At 39.5% G+C, this 17,698-nt stretch overlaps 1 protein-coding gene across 2 annotated transcripts in view; it reads right to left on the reverse strand.

Moving 5' to 3' along the window:
- SLC24A5 (solute carrier family 24 (sodium/potassium/calcium exchanger), member 5) overlaps positions 1 to 17,437 on the reverse strand; it is a 39,890-nt gene extending 22,453 nt beyond the window's left edge. Inside the window, exons 1-2 of one of the 2 annotated variants that reach the window (XM_006831684.1) lie at positions 17,252 to 17,437; positions 16,224 to 16,403 (exon numbers count right to left, since the gene is read on the reverse strand). In XM_006831684.1, the coding sequence (XP_006831747.1) occupies positions 16,224 to 16,403; positions 17,252 to 17,372 (301 nt within the window). In that variant the 5' untranslated portion in view covers positions 17,373 to 17,437. The remainder of the gene's footprint in view (positions 1 to 16,223; positions 16,404 to 17,251) is intronic. The other variant, XM_006831685.1, reaches the window with a different exon arrangement.
- Positions 17,438 to 17,698: the final 261 nt, after the last annotated feature.

The following is a 17,698-nucleotide window of genomic DNA, read 5'->3' on the forward strand; positions in this document are numbered from 1 at the left end:
CACGAAGTGACTGGCTTACAAGGTTTCAAGAGGGAGCCTAGTTCCATAGGGTGGGGGTGGGAGGGGGAAGGTAAACTCTCCACTGAGTGGTTTCCAGCCTGTCTGGACGGGGCTGGTGAAAGGAGATGGGGATAAGACTCTTGTGGTTCAATAGTGAATAATTGCTATCAGGACTGATTGTGAATGTTGCAAATATAAAGGTAGAGTTTTGTAACAAAAGGAGGGGAGTAGTTGATCTTGCAGTCCAGGAGGGGAAGACCCTGGGACCATCAAGGGAGAAGAGTGGAGTGTGGGACCCTATCCAGAAAAGCAGCGACGCCAGAGATGAAGGTAGAGACCGTGACGTGGATAAATGAAGCGGTTGGGAACTCTGGACTCTGGGAGGGAAGGGGCTGTGTGTTGACAGCCAGGGGGCAGGCTTGCTGGGTGTACCCTTTGGCTGTTTGATGATGTATGCAGAGAACTGTAATCATTGCAGTGAAACATAGAATGAATGGAAAGCTAATGTTCTCCCATGTAAACAATCACCTAATTCACAATAAAAACTTACCAAAAAAAGGGCTCATAGGTAGGTCACTGTGGGCTTTGGTGACTGTAGCAAGCAACCAATCTTTTTTTTGGGGGTTTGTTTTTGAACAATTTTTATTTGAGGGTATAACTTTCAGGATATAATGTAGTTTGCCAAATTCTGTCATTCTCTACCACCACCACCATGCCTTTAAAAAATGTCATACAGGGTGTGGTACCTTTAGAGAATTAAAAAACAAACAAAGTAGTAGTTCTTGGTGTTGTCCCCCTTTACTTTTTTAAAAGTAGAAAAATAAAGCCCCAGGGAAATTTTTGTTCCTACTATATAGGTTTTTAGGTCTCGCATTATTAAAGTTAGAATATTCTCTATAGCCAGTTTTTACATCTTTCCTTGCTTAGAGTGTTTGTGTCTTTAACATTGTAAACTCATGATTAGAAATGAAGTCTTGATAGATATTAGTTTAATCCTTTTATTTTCCTTGTTGTTGTTGTTAGGTGCCATCTGACTCATAGCGACCCTGTATAGGGTTTCTGAGGAGTAGCTTTGGGTTTGAACCTCCAACCTCATGGTTAGCAATCCAGTTCTTACTCTACAGTGCCACACCAGGAGTAACAGCACACATTAGGTGTTAAAATCAGTATAGCACCATGTGGTGGTATAGTTACTGAATTATCCGCTGAATTCAATTTGTTCTTGTTACTTCTTTATTAATCCCCAATACTTAAAATCAGGAGTCCTGGTGTGGTACTTATGGATAAACATGCCACTGCAAGGTAGGTTTGAACCACAATGTCAGTGGTTCAAACTCACCAGCTGCACCAAGGAGCAACTTGATGACACTTAACAACAAAAACAACACTCAAAATGAGTATTTATATTTTTATGTAATTAAATGTAAGAAAACCTTGATTCCACAAGACTGGGATTTTTTTTTTCTCCAGTTTATTTATGCATGAGTTTATTCCAAAGAAAACATGAATAACCATGTCTCAGCAACCAGTGGATGGCTGCAGATCATTCTATTGATAATAAACTTGTCTTAGTCTCTTTAAAGTACTTTCAAATAATAATAATACTAAAAAAAAGTTCCATCAAAACTGTCTTTAAGGGGAACTTTGGGTTTTCTTTTTAAGTTTTTATTGTGAAATGAGTAGTTAGTTTACATGGGGGAACATCCGTTTCACATTAATTGTTTCATTGCAACGATTACAGTATCTTCTGTGCATCATCATTCAACAGTATTTGCTTCTATTCCCTCTGCTTTTTTTCAAGGGGGTCGGTGGGTGGTTCGGGAGATGTGCACAAAATCACTCAGGAATAGATAATCATTTAAACAACCGAATAACACATTCTGCATGCCTGCCTCCTGGCCACGAGCACCTGGCTGCCTGCACACAGCCTTTCTCTTTCCTTGTGTCTAGAGTCCTCAGCTGCTTTCTCTCTCCATGCCTCCATTTCTGGTGTTGCTGCTTCTCTGGATAGGGTCCCACATTCTGCTTGTTCTTTTCTCCTTTAATGGTCCTAGGGTTTTCTGTTCCTAGACTGTAAGATTAACTACTCCCCTCTTTTTGTTACAAAACTTCTACTTATACGGTTGTGACAGTTGCAATTAGTCGTGATACCAGTTACTCACAATCGAATCATATGAATCTTATCCCCATCTCTTTTCACCAGACCCATCTAGACAAGACAAGAACTATTCAGTGGGGACTCTACCTTCCCTCAATACTCTGAAACTAAACTCCCTCTTGAAAACCTGTAAGTCAGTCACTTTATGCCTTTATAGCCCCTCTCATTTTAGGTAGCCAATGTCTAAGTTGCCTGTCCCTGTCAACCTTGTATACAGAGTGGATAGGATTGATTTTGGATACGAGGACACCTTCCCTCTCAGTTGGTATTTTGAGCTACTACATCCGTAAGTATAGGTCATGTTCATCAAATTGTAATAATTTACACTTGTTTCCTTTATAAGAAAAAACAAAGATGGATTTTTTTTTTTTCCTTTTATCTTCCTCTGGTCAAGTTCTGATCATCAAGCGATTGAAGCCAGGTCAAATGCGTACTATCTACAAGTTTGGGTGTTCCTGTGCATCTCCCCTCGCTTCACATCAGCTGGGCAATTTGCTCTCAACTCTAGCCCTCTGTGGCTATGTCCTTGTTCATAGGCTCAGGAGTCCACAGGTCTCACCACACTTTCGACCAACCAATATCTCCTCTACTCTTTCTTATCTTTAGGTCGACGGTAGTCTATGGAATGTGATTGAACTCAGCCCATATATTTATTGCTGCCTTTCCCTCTTCCACTCACCTGGAGACCAACGTGGTCTTACATGCCTGCTTGTGTGTTCCCTTTGAGTTTCAGTGTTGTAGGGGGATTTGTCTTGAAGAGACTTGATTACTTGCCTTGATGGCTCCCCAGCGAACAACTTGCTTGTTCTTTTAGTAGCTAATCAGATTGTCATTTTTGATTGTTTGATTTTTCCTGCTGCTTTTGATTTCAAGAAGTAGCTTCAGTTTCTCTCACTATTCCAGGCTGGTCTGCTTGTCCTTTCAAGTGGGAATGTCTCATCTCAGAGGATTCTGGATGGGGCTCAGGATTCTACCTTAGATCCTATAGACTACCAAGCCTTCACAGGAAGGTCAAGCAACTAATCTTAAATACTTCTCAGAGTTTTCTATGTAAGTAGCTTGGGGAAAAAAATGTTTTAAAAGTGCTCTATACAGTGGTTCAATAATTTTTTTTTTTTTTTTTTTTGGTTCAATACTTGAAGAGTCTCAAGGATATTTTTGTTTGGACTTTTTACTGAATTTTTGTGTTTCTAAAAGTAAACTATTTGTTTAGATGAAGAATAATAGTCCCATTTTCAGTATCCTCTACTCATCTGTCATTTTGTCATATTTAGTGGCTTGTATGTTATAGTGATTCTGAAAGCTATGCCACCGGTATTTTAAATACCAGTAGGATCACCCATGGTGGACATGTTTCAGCTGAGTTTCCAGACTGAGAGACTATGAAGAAGGAAAGACGGACTACTTCCAGATATTTAGTCACTAAAAACCTTATGAACAGCAGTAGGACACTGTCAGATAGCACCAGAATATTAACTATTGAAATATGAAGAATAGCAACAGAATATTGTCAGATATACTGTCAGAATATGAGGCCCTCAGCTTCAAAGGCACTCAAAATACAGCTGGGGAAGAGCTGCCTCTTCAAAGTAGACTTGACCATAATGATGTGGATGGAGCAAGCTTTCGGGACTTTCATTAGATGATGGGGCTCAACTTAAAATGGAATAGCTGCAAACATCTGTTAATAATCAGAACATGGTATGCATGAAATACGAATCTAGGAAATTGTCAAAAGTAAATGGAGTGCATAAACATTAATATCCTAGGCATTAGTGACCTGAAATGGATTGGTGTTGGTTATTTTGAACCTGACAATTGCATGGTTTACTGTGCCAGGAATGACAAAGAGGAATGGTGTGACATTCATCATCAAAAACAACATTTCAGGATCAATTTTGAAATATATTGCTGTCTGTGATAAGATAATATACATATGCCTACAAGGAAAACCAGGTAATACAACTATTATTCAAATTTACACACCAACCATTAAAGCCAGTGATGATGAAACTGAAGAATTCTGACAACTTTACTGGTCTGAAATTGATTTTAAAAATACTTGTATTAATAATTACTGGCAATTAGAATGCAAAAGTTAGATACAAAGAGGAAGGATCCATAGCTGGAAAATATGGCCTTGGTGACAGAAATGATGCTGGAGCCCCATGATAGAATTTTGCAAGACCAATGATTTCTTCAGCAAATACCTTTTTTAAGCAACATAAAAGACAACTATACACATGGATCTCACCAGATGGAATACACAGAAATCAAATTGACTGCATCTGTGGAAAGAGATGGTGGCAAGTCGCCATATCATCAGCTGAAACAAAGCCAGGGGCAGACTGTGGAATAGACCATCAATTGCTCATATGCAAATTCAGGCCGAAGCTGAAGAAAATTAAAACAAGTCTACAAGAATCAAAATAATGACCTTGTTCATACCTTACCTGAATTTAGAGATCTTCTTAAGGACAGATTTGATGAATCAAACATTAATTACAGAAGACCAGAAGAATTGTGTCATGATATCAAGAACATCATACAGGAAAAAAGTAAAAGGTCCTTAATAAGATAAGCAATAAGGAAAAGACCAAAATGGATGTCGGAAGAGACTCTGAAACTTGCTTTCCAGTGTTGAGATGCTAAAGTAAATGGAAGAAGGAAGAAGGTAAAAGAGCTGAACAGAAAATTTCCAAGGTCAGCTCAAAAAGACAAAGTCAAATATTACAATGAAATGTGCAAAGACCTGGTATTAGAAAACCAAAAGGGAAGAACATGCTTAGCATTTCTCAAGCAGATGGAACTAAAGTAATATTTCAAGCCTTGACTTGCCATATTGAAGGATTCTCTGGACAAACTATTGAATGATGCAGAAAGCATCAAAAGAAGGAATACAGAATCACTGTACCAAAAAGAAATGGTCAATGTTTAACTATTTCAAGAGGTAGCATGTGATCAAGAGCCAATGATCCTGCAGGAAGAAGTCCAAGGTGCATTGAACACATTGCAAAGAGCAAGGCTCCAGAAATTGACAGAATACAAATTGACACCTTTCAACAAACTGATGTGGCACATAGGCACTCATTCATCTATGTGAAGAGATTTGAAAGATACTTACCTGACCAAGTGATTGGAAGAGATCCACATTTGTGCCCATTCCAAAGGGAGGTGAACCAACAAAATGTGTAAATCTTCAGACAATAACATCAATATCATGTGCAAGTAAAGTCTTGCTAAAAATTTTTAAATGGCTGCAACAGTGCATTGACAGGAAACTGCCAGAGAGGTTCAAGCTGAATTCAGAATAGAATGTAGAACAATGGATATATATCATTGGTAACATCAGATGGATCTTGGCTGAAAGCAGAGAATACCAGAAAAATGTTTACCCATGCTTTTGATTGTGTGGATCATGACAAGGTATGTACAACATTGAGGAGAATGCCAGAACACTTAATTGTGTTCATTAGGAACCTGCACATAGACCAAGAAGTAGTTGTTTGAACAGAACACTGAATGGTTTAAAATTAAGAAAGTTGTATGCCAGGGTTATATTCTTTCACCACACTTATTCAATCTGTATGCTGAGCACATAAATCAAGATTCTGGATTGCATGAAGAAGAACGTGGCATCAAGCATGGAGGAGGACTCATTAACAACCTGAGATAAGCAGTTGATACAATTTTGATTGTAAAAGCAAAGAGGACTTAAAATACTGATGAAATCAAAGACTACAGCTTTCAGTATGTGTTGTAACTCAACATAAAGAAAAAAACTTCTCTTCACTGGACCAATAAATAACATCCATACAAATGGAGAGAAAACTGAAGTTGCTTAAGACTTCAATTTTGCTCAGATCAACTATTGATACTTATGGAAGCAGCAGTCAAGGAATCAAACAATATTAGGCAAATCTGCTGAACAAGACCTCTTTAAAGTGTTGAAGAGCAAAGAAGTCAGTTTGAGGGTTAAGGTGCCCCTGAATCAAGTTATTGTATTTTCAATAACCTGATATGCATGTGAAAGTTGGACAGTGGGTAAAGAAGACAAGAATTGATGCATTTGAGTTATGGTGTTGGAGGAAAATACTAAAAATACCATGGACTGCCAAAAGTACAGACACAAAAGTATTTCTGTGTTGGAAGAAGTACAGCCAGAATGCTCCTTAGAAGACAGGATGTCGAGGCTTTGTGTCTCATACTTCTGACATATTATCAGGAAGAACCAGTTCCTGGAGAAAGACGTCATGCTTGGTAAAGCGGTGAGTCAGCGAAAAAGAGGAAAACCGATGGATTGGCACAGTGGCAGCAGCAATGGGCTCAAACATAGCATTGATTGTGAGGTTGGAGTAGGGCTGGGCGGTGCTTCGTTTCTGTTATACATAGATTTTTATATGAGTTGGTACCTACTCAATGGCACCTAACAACAAATTTTCACTGAAAATTAATATATAAAGAGTTAAGCTCTTTTAAAAAGGGTCACTTTTTCCCCCCTAATGTTTTATTGTGAATTATGTAATAGTTTACATGGGAGAACATTAACTTTACATTCATCCTATTGTATATCGTTTCATTGCCATGGTTACAATCCCCTCCATGCATCAGCAACCAACCAAAGCCTCTCTATCTCTCCACATCATCGTCTCTGCCTCCATCTCTGGCGTCACTGTTTCTCTGGGTAGGGTTCCACACTCAGCCCTTCTCCCTTGATAGTTCCAGGGACCTCCACTCCAGGATTGCAAAGTTAATTACTCCCCTCCTTTTGCTATAAAACATTTACCTTTACATTGCCAACCCTCACAGTCAGTCCTGATAGCAATTATTCAGTATTGTACCACAAGAGACCTATCCCCATCTTCTTTCATCAGTCCCGCACAGACAGATTGGATACTACTCTGTGGAAATTCTACCTTCCTTCTCATCCTCTGTATCTAGGCTCCCTCTTGAAAGCTTGTAAGCCAGTCACTTCTTGCCTTTGTAGCCCCTCATTTTGGGTAGCCAGTGTCCCAAGTTGCCCATCGCTGTCTACTCTGTGTATGGAGGGCATGGGGATGATCCTTGCTGTAAAGATTTGTTCCCTCTTTTGAGCTACTGCATCCATAGGTGTAGGTCAAGTTCATCAAATTGCATCAGATTGCTCTTTTTTTCCTCTTCTTTCTTCTTCTAGTTGAGCTCTGATCATCCAGTCATTGAAGCCAGGTCAAGTGGGTATTATCTGCAAGTGTGGGTGTTCTTATGCATATGCCCTCTCTTCTTATCAGCTGAACGCTTCACTCTCCACTCTAGTTTTCTGTGACTGTGTCACTGACTCTGGGCCCAAAAGTCTCCAGGTCTTGCCACACTGCTGGCCTACCAGGTCTCCAACAGGGTTCACAGGAGTCTGTTGAACACTGTAGGGCTTAGCTTGCAGCTTCATTGTTGTTTTTCCCTCACTTCCCCTTATCGGTGACAAATGTCACCAATCAGAGCTCACGTCTGCTCGTGTATTCCCATTGAGTCTTGGTCTTGGAAGGGGGTTTGCCCTGAGAGGACCTGACCACTTGCCTTGATGTCTCCTGGGCGAGCAACTTGCTTGTTCTTGTAGTAATCAGTCAGACTGCCATTATTGTTTTGTATTTTTCCTGTTGGTCTTTCAAGAAGTATCTTCTGTTCTTCTAGCTACTCCAGGCTGGTCTGCTTGTCCTTTCAAGAGGAAATTTCCCACCTCAGAAGATTCTGGATGTGGTTCAAGATTCCACATATGGTCTTATGTAACACAGAGGCTCTGCAGGAAGCCTCCTTCACTGGGCACATTGTAGCCCCATTTTAGGTATTTCAATCAGTTATAGGCAGAAGACAGACTTATAAGCTTTCTATGGTGATATTTCTGGTCATTCCTTTCTCTCCCCCTCAAGTGTCTATTTTATAATAGTAAGCCAGGGAAACCAAGATTCAAAAGACAACCAAGCATCTTAACATTATTTAGCCCCCTTTTGCCCATTCCAACCAAAAGGGTCACTTTTTAAACCAATAAAAAGTCTTAGTATTAGTGTAAAAGAAAAGCAATTTAAAATAGAATATCCCAGAAATCTTTGACATATAATTTAAAGTTACATTATGTGATCAAATGAAAGAATGGACCTCATCAGCTTACGTCCTCTTACCTTGTGAAGTAGTTCTTACTTTTATTTGTTTTACATTTGGTCTGTAAGCTCTAGCAGATACTCCTAGATTTGGTATTTGGCCCAAACATGCTTCTATTGACTTTGCTCATTTGCTCCTCTACTTTTATCTTTCCAGATTAAAGGGTTCTAATCTTTAAATGTGTTCTTATGTAATAAGAAACATTCAATGAATGTTTAGCATGTGCTAGGTGCTAGGTACTTGTGTAGATTCCTAGTGTGACACTGTAGAATAAATATTGGACTGCCAGCCACAAAACTGGCCATTTAAACTCGTCAGTCACTGCTTGGAAACCCTAGATAGGGTCTCTATGAGCCAGAACAGACTCAGGGGCATTTAAAAATAGCAACAACAGGTACTTGTGTTAGCTGTTCACTTGTATTTCCTCAAGTAAGAACTTTTGTTATTATCATAGCTGAAGTAGCTGAGGTTTAGAGAAATTAAGCAACTTACCCAAGATCATAGAGCTACTAAATGGTGGAGCCTGGACTTGAACCTAGGCTGTGTCTGGCTCCAGGGCTGGCAGTCAGTTATCTTACTATTGTAATGTGGCCCTACAGCATAGGACCACAGTATTCTTCCCCACTGGTCAGCTCATCAAGGATTCTTAGCACTGTTATTGACTTTTCAACAAATATATTAACATAGAGATAGAATAAAATGTGAAAAAACAAACAAACAACACCCAAGTAAACATTGTCAAACATGAGTAGAGAGTAATGTGACTAACTTTATAAAGCAAGCCTGGACATTTTAGACAAAGATTCTTAAGCCAGGCTGATGTGAATGACCTGAGACCACCGAGTCCACCCTTTCCTCTTTGTCGACATTTGGAATTCCCTTTCTTTCCTCTGCCATCTTCTTTCTCTCTCTTTCACCTACACATAATCCTCAGAAGATTCATCCAAATAAGAGTCTAGAGCAGCAAAACTGATGGGAATAAGAGTCCCTAGGGTTTATTCTTTACCCCATTAGCTCTAATTTCCTCAGTTTCAGCTTGGTCTCAGGCAGTGTTCCTATGTGGATAACAATTCCCATCCTGTTTCTTACTGGAAAGCCATGTCTCATCTCTATATGCAACACAGACAGCTAGAATCTGATTTTTCTTTGTCTACAATATGGATTCATTTTACCACCATCCTCTGTTCAAAGAATCATTAGTCTCTTTTCCTACAAAGTAAAAAAGAAGATGAGATTGGAGGAAGGGAATATACCAACAGCATTTTCTCCTACTGGTTCTACATAGTGAAGATGATAGTAAAATGCCTCAGGAAGAATAGTAAAGGCATGAACTTGAGTTGCCAGAAGGGAAGTATGGCGGGGAAGCTGACTGACTGTTACAATCATTGGTAGAGCAATGAGAAAGAAAAGACACTTTCTGGAAGCCCAGGTGGTGGCAGTTCCAGGGGATGATTAATATCCATGCAGAAGGAAAGAGACTGGTGTATCAGCAAGAAGCCCGGACCCTCCTCCACCTCCAGAGAGTTTCTTCTGTTCTTCACTTTGCCAAAGATCCTACTACTGATCAAATGAGCCATTGCTGGTGATGGTGTAGAGTGAATAGTGTTCTATCAAGTAGAGGCTGACTCACAGTGAGCCTGTAGTACAGAGCAGTACTGCCCATTGGGTTTTCTAGGGTGCAGTCTTTACGGGAGCAGATTGCCAAGTCTTTTCTCCAATGGCGCCACTTGTACCATCTGGTTAGCAGCCGAGCACTTAACCATTGTACCACCAGGGCTCCTTTGGGTAAGGCCAATCGTACCCAAGTATTCTATTTATTGACAGAACATAGCAACTCATTGCAAACTCCTTTAGGACAGAGTAGAACTGCTCCATCGGTATTCTGAGGATATAAATCTTTACAGAAGCGACTGCCTCATCTCTCTCCCACAGAGTGGCTGGTGGGTTTGAACCACCAACCTTTTGACTAGCAGTAGATTGCTTAATTCACAGAGCCACCAGGCTCCCTTATTTTGTAGTATACATCCTCCATAGTAATAGCAGGCATCAGATGAGCTTTTATGCCAAAACTTTCAGTACCTTTGGGGAGAAAATTCTTCTAAGATGGTACAAATAGAAAAGTAGTGTGAAACAGTCATACTACTGCCATTGATCTCAAACACAAGTGCAAAATTAAATCAAATAGCAGTTAAGAACGTGCTCACGGGTGGCATTAGACTATACTCTGCTATGTAATAGTTGTATGGTTTTGTGAAATTACCTACACTCTCAGCCTCAGTTTCCTTATCAGTATAACAAATCTAGTAGTTCCTATGTTGTAGGGTTTTTGTGAAGACTGAAAACTATATATATTTGTATATATAATATTAACCACTATACTTGGTCTCCTATAGTTGTTCCATAACCAGTAACTGATACATACATCCAACAGTTTTATCATACCATTGAATGTTCCAATGAACTGTTTTGAGGATTGTATTAATAATTGTTAATTAACAAAATAGGCAGAACACTTACAGCTCAAAGTTCATCAAGGAACTATAGGGAAATGCATTTTCTGTGAATGTAACAAATGGCAGGGGAGTTGCTTTTTTTTTTTTTTTTACTACTGATGTCATCATTTGGATGGACCATGCTAGACCTTGAAAAGGGAAATGACAGACTCCATTTATAGGCATTTAAAAATGAATTGAGCGAGCACTACTTCTATCTCACTTTTCTGTCAGTATTTTTGATACTCAGGACCAGATCAGTTCTGAATGGCTGAAGAAGATTTGGCAGTGGCATAGGCATCCATCAGTCAAACATCCAGATTAGATACTGTGTTATATTTCATGGCAAAAAACAATTCATTTGAGAAATGCATGTTTATGGATAATGTTTCCAAATAACTTCACAAATGTTGTGGTGGCAGTCATTCTTGTAGACATATAAAGTGACAATGAAGATTATGATGAAACTATCATCAAAATTTTAATGCATTGTTTTTCTTCTATAAGACTAGAAGTTTTTTTTAACTTCTCTCAAATACTTTTTTTTAAAAAAATAAAATTATTGGTGGATTCATTTTTCCATTTGGGTCATCATTCATTTGAATCATCGTTCAGAAATGTGAAAGCAAAACAAAACAAAAAAAAGCGATTTTGTATATTACAGGAGGACAGCAAGAGAAGGATGCTAGGTAGGATGTAGTACTTTGATTTTGAAATTTCTTAGTCTTATATGATTAACATCATTTATGTAGTTATAGTTTTCCTAACTAAAAGCATGATATTGACAATAGCATGAATGTATTATTGCAACAAAGTTAAATATGTCATCATTGTTGTTAAGTACTGTTGAGTTGGTTCTGACTCATAGCAACCCTGTACAGGGGTTTCAAGGAGTGGCAGGTGGGTTTGAACTGCCAACCTTGTGGTTTTCAATTCAGTGCTTATCCTACAATGCCACACCATCACATATATATAGTGGTGGTGGTAATGTGCCATGGAGTTGGTTCCAACTCGTAGTGACCCTGTATAGAGTTTCCAAAGCTGTAAATATTTACGGGAGCAGAAAGCCTCATCTTTTCCTGTGGAATGTCTGGTAGTTTTGAAGTGCTGACCTTGAGGTTAGCAGCCTGACTTGTAACCACTACACTACCAGAGCTAATATGTGTGTGTGTGTGTGTACACATACAAAGGAACTGCAAACCTCAAGGTCAGCACTTCAAAACTACCAGCCATTCTGTGGGAGAAAGATGAGGTTTTGTAGTCTCAAAAACCCTATACAGGGTCACTATGAGTTGGAACTGACTCCATGACACACCACCACCATACACATACACACATATATAATTTTGGAGAAAGTGAAACTCTATTCTATAGCAAACAGATTTTAAATGGAAAGAAATTTAAATATAAGACAAACTATAATATCAATGGAAGAAAATATGATAATTTCCTATATGACAAGTCATACAGGAAAATATTTATAATTTTACTTTAATAAATGTAAACATCAACGTGATAAACATAAGAAAATACAAAAGCAAATAACCCAGCATGAAAAAACATACAGTTATATCAGTAAAAAGTTAACAGCTTTATATTTTAAATAGCTCTTGAAAACCACTAAGAAAAAGCGAAATATTCCAAATGGAATATGAGCTTACAACACAAATATATAATGCACCAAAGCAAAGCCACAAATGCCAGTAAATATATAAAATGTTCAACACCACTAGTAATAAAATAAATATCAATTTTTAAAAATGTACCATTTACAACAACAAAGATATTTAGAATGCTCTCTGTGGTTTTCTTCAATGGGTGTGCTACATGTTGTGGAGATTTAAGTTGGAACAGCAATTGTGGAATGCTTTCTGCCATCAAAGAGTGCATAGCTCTGCATCTTTACCAGAAAATGATCCACATATAGTCATAGCATTACTTATAACCAAAAAGTACAAACAAATAAAAAAAACTGCATAGAATGTACTATAAGATGAATTGTTGTTGTTATGTGCTGTGGAGTCAGTTCTGACTCATAGCAACCCTGTACAGGGTTTCCTAGGCTGGAAATCTTCACGGGAGCAGAAAGCCTCATCTTTCTCCTGCGGAACAGCTGGTAGTTTCGAACTGCTGACCTTGAGGTTCGCAGCCCTATTCATAACTACTACGCTACCAGAGCTCCTTCTCAGGAGAGGCCAGTTTCCTAGAAAACATCATTCTTGGTAAAGCAGAAATCAGTGAAAAAGAGAAAAACCCTCAAGGAGATGGATTTATACAGTTGCTACAACAATGAGCTCACATATAGAAGGATTCTGAGGATGGTACAGGACCAAGCAGTGTTTTGTTGTGTCGTACATATGGGTGTTATGAGTCAAAACTGACTCAACGGCACCTAAAAACAGCAACAACGTATTTCCATATTTAGAGATCCCACAGTTACCATGTTGACGTATTTCCTTTCAGTCTTTTGAATCTTGCACACACACACATACACACACACACTTTCCTTTTATTTATTTTCTTTTGCACATTTTCCCATGTCATTAAATAATCTTCAAAAACATGATTTATAATGATTGCATGGTAATCCATGGTTCTACATATTCATGATTCAAGCTCCTAACACACAGTAAAAAGCAAAAGTCAAATGAGTTGCTGAAGAGTCGATTCTGACCCATGGTAACTCCATGTGTGTTACAGTTGAAATAGTTTTCGCTAGCTGCTTTTTCAAAAGTAGATGACCAGGACTTTCTTCAAGGGGGTACTAAATTTCTAACCTTTTTGTTAGCAGCTGAACATTTTTCATAAACTGTTTTCATCACCAGGGAACTTCTAACACATAGTGGAAACACAAAACCGAAAAACCAAACCAACCAAATACATACTTCCTGGCACATAACCACCGACTCCATACCAACTCCATACCGACTCCATGGCACATAACCACCACCACCACCAGCCTTTCCTGATAAGGACTCCAAAGTACATGAGATGAAGTCTCCCTATCCTGGCTTCTAAGGAGCATTCTGGCTGCACTTTCTCCAACAAAGAGCTATTTGTTCTTTTGGCAGTCCATGGTATATGCAATATATTTAGCCAAAATCATAATTCTTCATCTACAGTACATTAAGGCCCCAATTCTTAGGGCTTTCCTTTTTATTGTCTGGCTTTCACATGTATATAAGGTGACTGGAGGTGATTGAAAAATACCATGGCTTGAATCAGGCTCACCTTAGTCTTCAAAGTGATGTTTTTACCTTTTAATACTTAAAACAGTCATTTGCAGCAGATTTTCCCAATGCAATATGTTGTTTGATTTCCCGACTGCTTCTTCCTTGGACGTTGATTGTGAATCCAAGCAAAATAAAATTCTTGATAACTTCAGTCTCTTCTCTGATTGTCATGATTTTAATTTTTTCTTGTGGGTTTTTTTATTTTTTATTTTTTTGCATCTTGTGCTATTTTTACAAACAGTGTATTGCTATTAATTAGAAAAAGATGTAATTTATTTCAATAACATATTCTCTCACCTAAATGAAAATTCTAACTCACTTAAAGAGAAGTGGCAGTGTCAAGGTGAAATGCTAAATGCAATGTAAAGTAAATATTTACATTCACTTAAGTAAATTGTAATAAACTTATGTTGACCTCTAATTTGAGTTCTTGATTAATCAAGTATGTGTTGAGTGTTGCGTGCCTCCTTCTCTATTGCCAGGTAGATCCAGAGGATGCAACTGCACTATAGTAACAAGAAAGAAAATCACTTGTGCTGCATTTCAGCAGGAATGAAGAGTGGGGGAGTGAGAGAGAGTTTATGCTCATGCTATTTCCCTGTAAAGACGTGCTAGTGCACACAGTGTGTGTGTTGGGACAGGGGATAATATTTCTGGGCAGGAAACCTAACCCTAACCAATGATTTGCTTTGAAACAAGCATGTTCAACTGATGAAGCAAGCAGGAGGCAGGGACTGGGAACATTGTTGCTTTTGCTTATCTGTCATAAAAGATCTGATTTGGGGGCGCAGTCTACCAAGAAAGGTCTATATTCAGGGTCCTGGGCAGTGTAGTGGCTAGAGGGGTAGAGCTGAGAGCTTTGGACAGTTCATCTTATTTTCAGACATCAGTAATTAAGCTTAGTTTTTAATAACTGAATCTATAATTATCTAATGCCTGAGATCAGTTATATAGTTCTCAGAAGTTGTTGATTTATTTTTAATGTTTGGTTCCGCTGCTATTCATGAGGTTTTCCTTTGGCCTATTTCTCTTTTAGAAGTAGATCTCCAGGTCCTTCCTCCACTTTCAACACCCATGGAAGCAGCCGTCAGGAAATCAAATGACATACTGTATTGGGTCATTGGGAATAGGAATTGATGGCAATGGTTGGGTGGGCCAGAAGAATGAACAAATCTGTATTGTAAGAAATACAGCCAGAATGTTCCAGGATGATCAGAGTGTATCTCAAATACATTGTGCATGTGATCAGGAAGGAACCGTCCCTGGAGAAGATCATCATGCCTGGTAAAGTAGAAGGTCAGTGAAGAAGAGGAAGGCCCTCAGTAGATGGACTGACACAGTGGCTGTGACAATGGACTCAAACACAATAATGAGGCTAGCACAGGACTGGGCAGTGTTTTGTTCTGCTCTGCATATGGTGTCGTTATGAATTGGAATTGACTCAATGGCACCTAACAACAAGGACAACAACAAATATTTGGTTCGTAGACATTAATTTGTTTTACTTAATGCTCCAGGAAGGGAATAGGCAGGAGAGAAGAGGCTTTAACTGCTTTTTTTTTTTTATTTTCTTAAAAAATATGTTTGGATTTTAAAATAAAAATGAATTTTGTAAAAAAATATAAAATTGCCAGATTACGTATTAAGGACACATCAAGTACATAAGTGTGAAACCTTGGAAAGTCTATAAAAGTCAAACTTGTATAGTGGACAAATAGGAGGCAATTTCTCGTGATGCTGTTGTTAAGAACCACCAATCTTGCGGCTCAAACCAACTTTGCATTCCAGCGCGTTAGCCCATAGCGCCACACCAGGACTCCGTTCTTATCATAAGTAGTATAATAGGAACAGTGGTGGGAATGTGCCGTGGAGTCGGTTCCAACTCATAGCGACTCTGTACAGGGTTTCCGAGGCTGTAAATCTTTACTGGAGCAGAAAGCCTCATCTTTCTCTGGCGGAACAGCTGGTAGTTTCAAACTGCTGACCTTAAGGTTTGCAGCCCGATTTATGCTCATTTTAAGACCCTCTCCTTGACATTAACTGCCAGGAATAACTATACTGCATCCAGTTCCTTAGACTTAGAACCCCACAACACAGAAGACAGAACATTGCCATCACTTGAGATGGGCGGAATCATCATTGCCACATTGTCACAAAGTGTGACACAACTGAATATTCTGGGAGGTCTAGGAGAGATTTCCAGTTACTTACTTTCGCTGATAATTTCAAGAGAAGGCAGAAAGTATTCATCACAGACAATCGACACAGCCATGAACATGTAAAGGATAATCAGGAAGTAGATGATGATGCCTCCCTCTACTCGTTCCTGTTTCGTAAAAAACCCTTCAGGAAACTCCGAAGATGGAGAAATAACACATTGGGTAGAATTTCCTGGGAAGGAAAAAGAAGATAAGTTAAAGAATACTGATGTCATACATCCCAAGCCCATGAAGAAAGATTCCTTAGGAACCCCGGTGGCCATTTGTAAAGCATGTCTGAGTATAAGTATGATGTAGTTATAAAGCCTTAAGAAATGTCTTTGGAACAGGAAACACCAGCTTTAATGAAACAAGCTGATAATGTTGGGAGGCAAGTCGGGGTGTGGATCATGAAATCATTCCTTCTTGTCTGCTTTGGAGTTTCTGGGTGGTGCAACAATTAAGTACTGGGCTACAAACCAAAAGGTTGGCGGTTTGAACCCACCCAGAGACATTTTGGAAGAAAAACCAGATGATCTCCTTCCAAATGGTCACATCCTTGAAAACTCTATGGGGTACAGTTCTACTCTGCTACACACCGGGTCCCCATGAGTCAGAAATGACTTCATGGCAACAGTTTTGTCTTATTATTCCCTTGCTTCTCAAAGGTTATTTTAAACTTCTTCCTCTCTTGTGTAGAAACTCTCTCTGATGAATAAAGCATTCTAATGTCTGTACAATTTCATTTTCCTATTTCAGAGCCCATGGTGTCCTCCACCAGCCTGCAGACAATCAGTCACTGCTAGGATAATCCCTCAGAGAGAGAAAGCCATCCCTCTCCCTCCAACCCCCTCCAAGGAAATCTCCAGCAATAAAAACAGAACATTGGACTGTCTCCTCATTTCTGTGAATACTTTGGAGCTATCTTTGAGAATTTATTAGAGGGATCACAAGGGGTTGCTGCCCTCACAAAAGCTGGAAATCCAAGTAGAGACAAGTGAGAATCCCCCTGTTTTGTTCTTCAGTCCTGCGTCCACCTACCTGTGGCCCTTGGAAGCCGCTGCAGCAGGGAGGCACCTGGGGCGGGCAGCTGTGCAGTCGTCCACAGGGTCAGGAGCAGGAGGACCCTTCTTGCCCACCGTGGGCTCCTGTGTGTCTGCATTTCAGCAGTGCTCTTGTTGCAGTTTGCACTTTGGGAAGGGAAAAAAGGAGGATTAGGCTGGATCATGTGAGAAGGCTCCTTCCTGTCCAGTTCCCTACCCAAGGCACATTTCAATAAAGCCAGTACGGGAGGGAGGGTGACTAGAGCCAGTCAAGCTTTCCTGATCAGGAGACCCAAGCACCAGGGAAGCTGGGGGAGGGGGGTAGGGAGAAGCACAGACCATCCTCATTGTCTACTGTTCCTGTGGTCCACAGTCGTCTGAGGGCAGGTCCATGCGGGTGGTACTTTAGTAAAGTGAGCGCTGCATCCATCTTTTTCTCACCAGC

This window comes from Chrysochloris asiatica, unplaced genomic scaffold (genome assembly GCF_000296735.1).
Source record: "Chrysochloris asiatica unplaced genomic scaffold, ChrAsi1.0 scaffold00004, whole genome shotgun sequence".
Taxonomy (NCBI): domain Eukaryota; kingdom Metazoa; phylum Chordata; class Mammalia; order Afrosoricida; family Chrysochloridae; genus Chrysochloris; species Chrysochloris asiatica.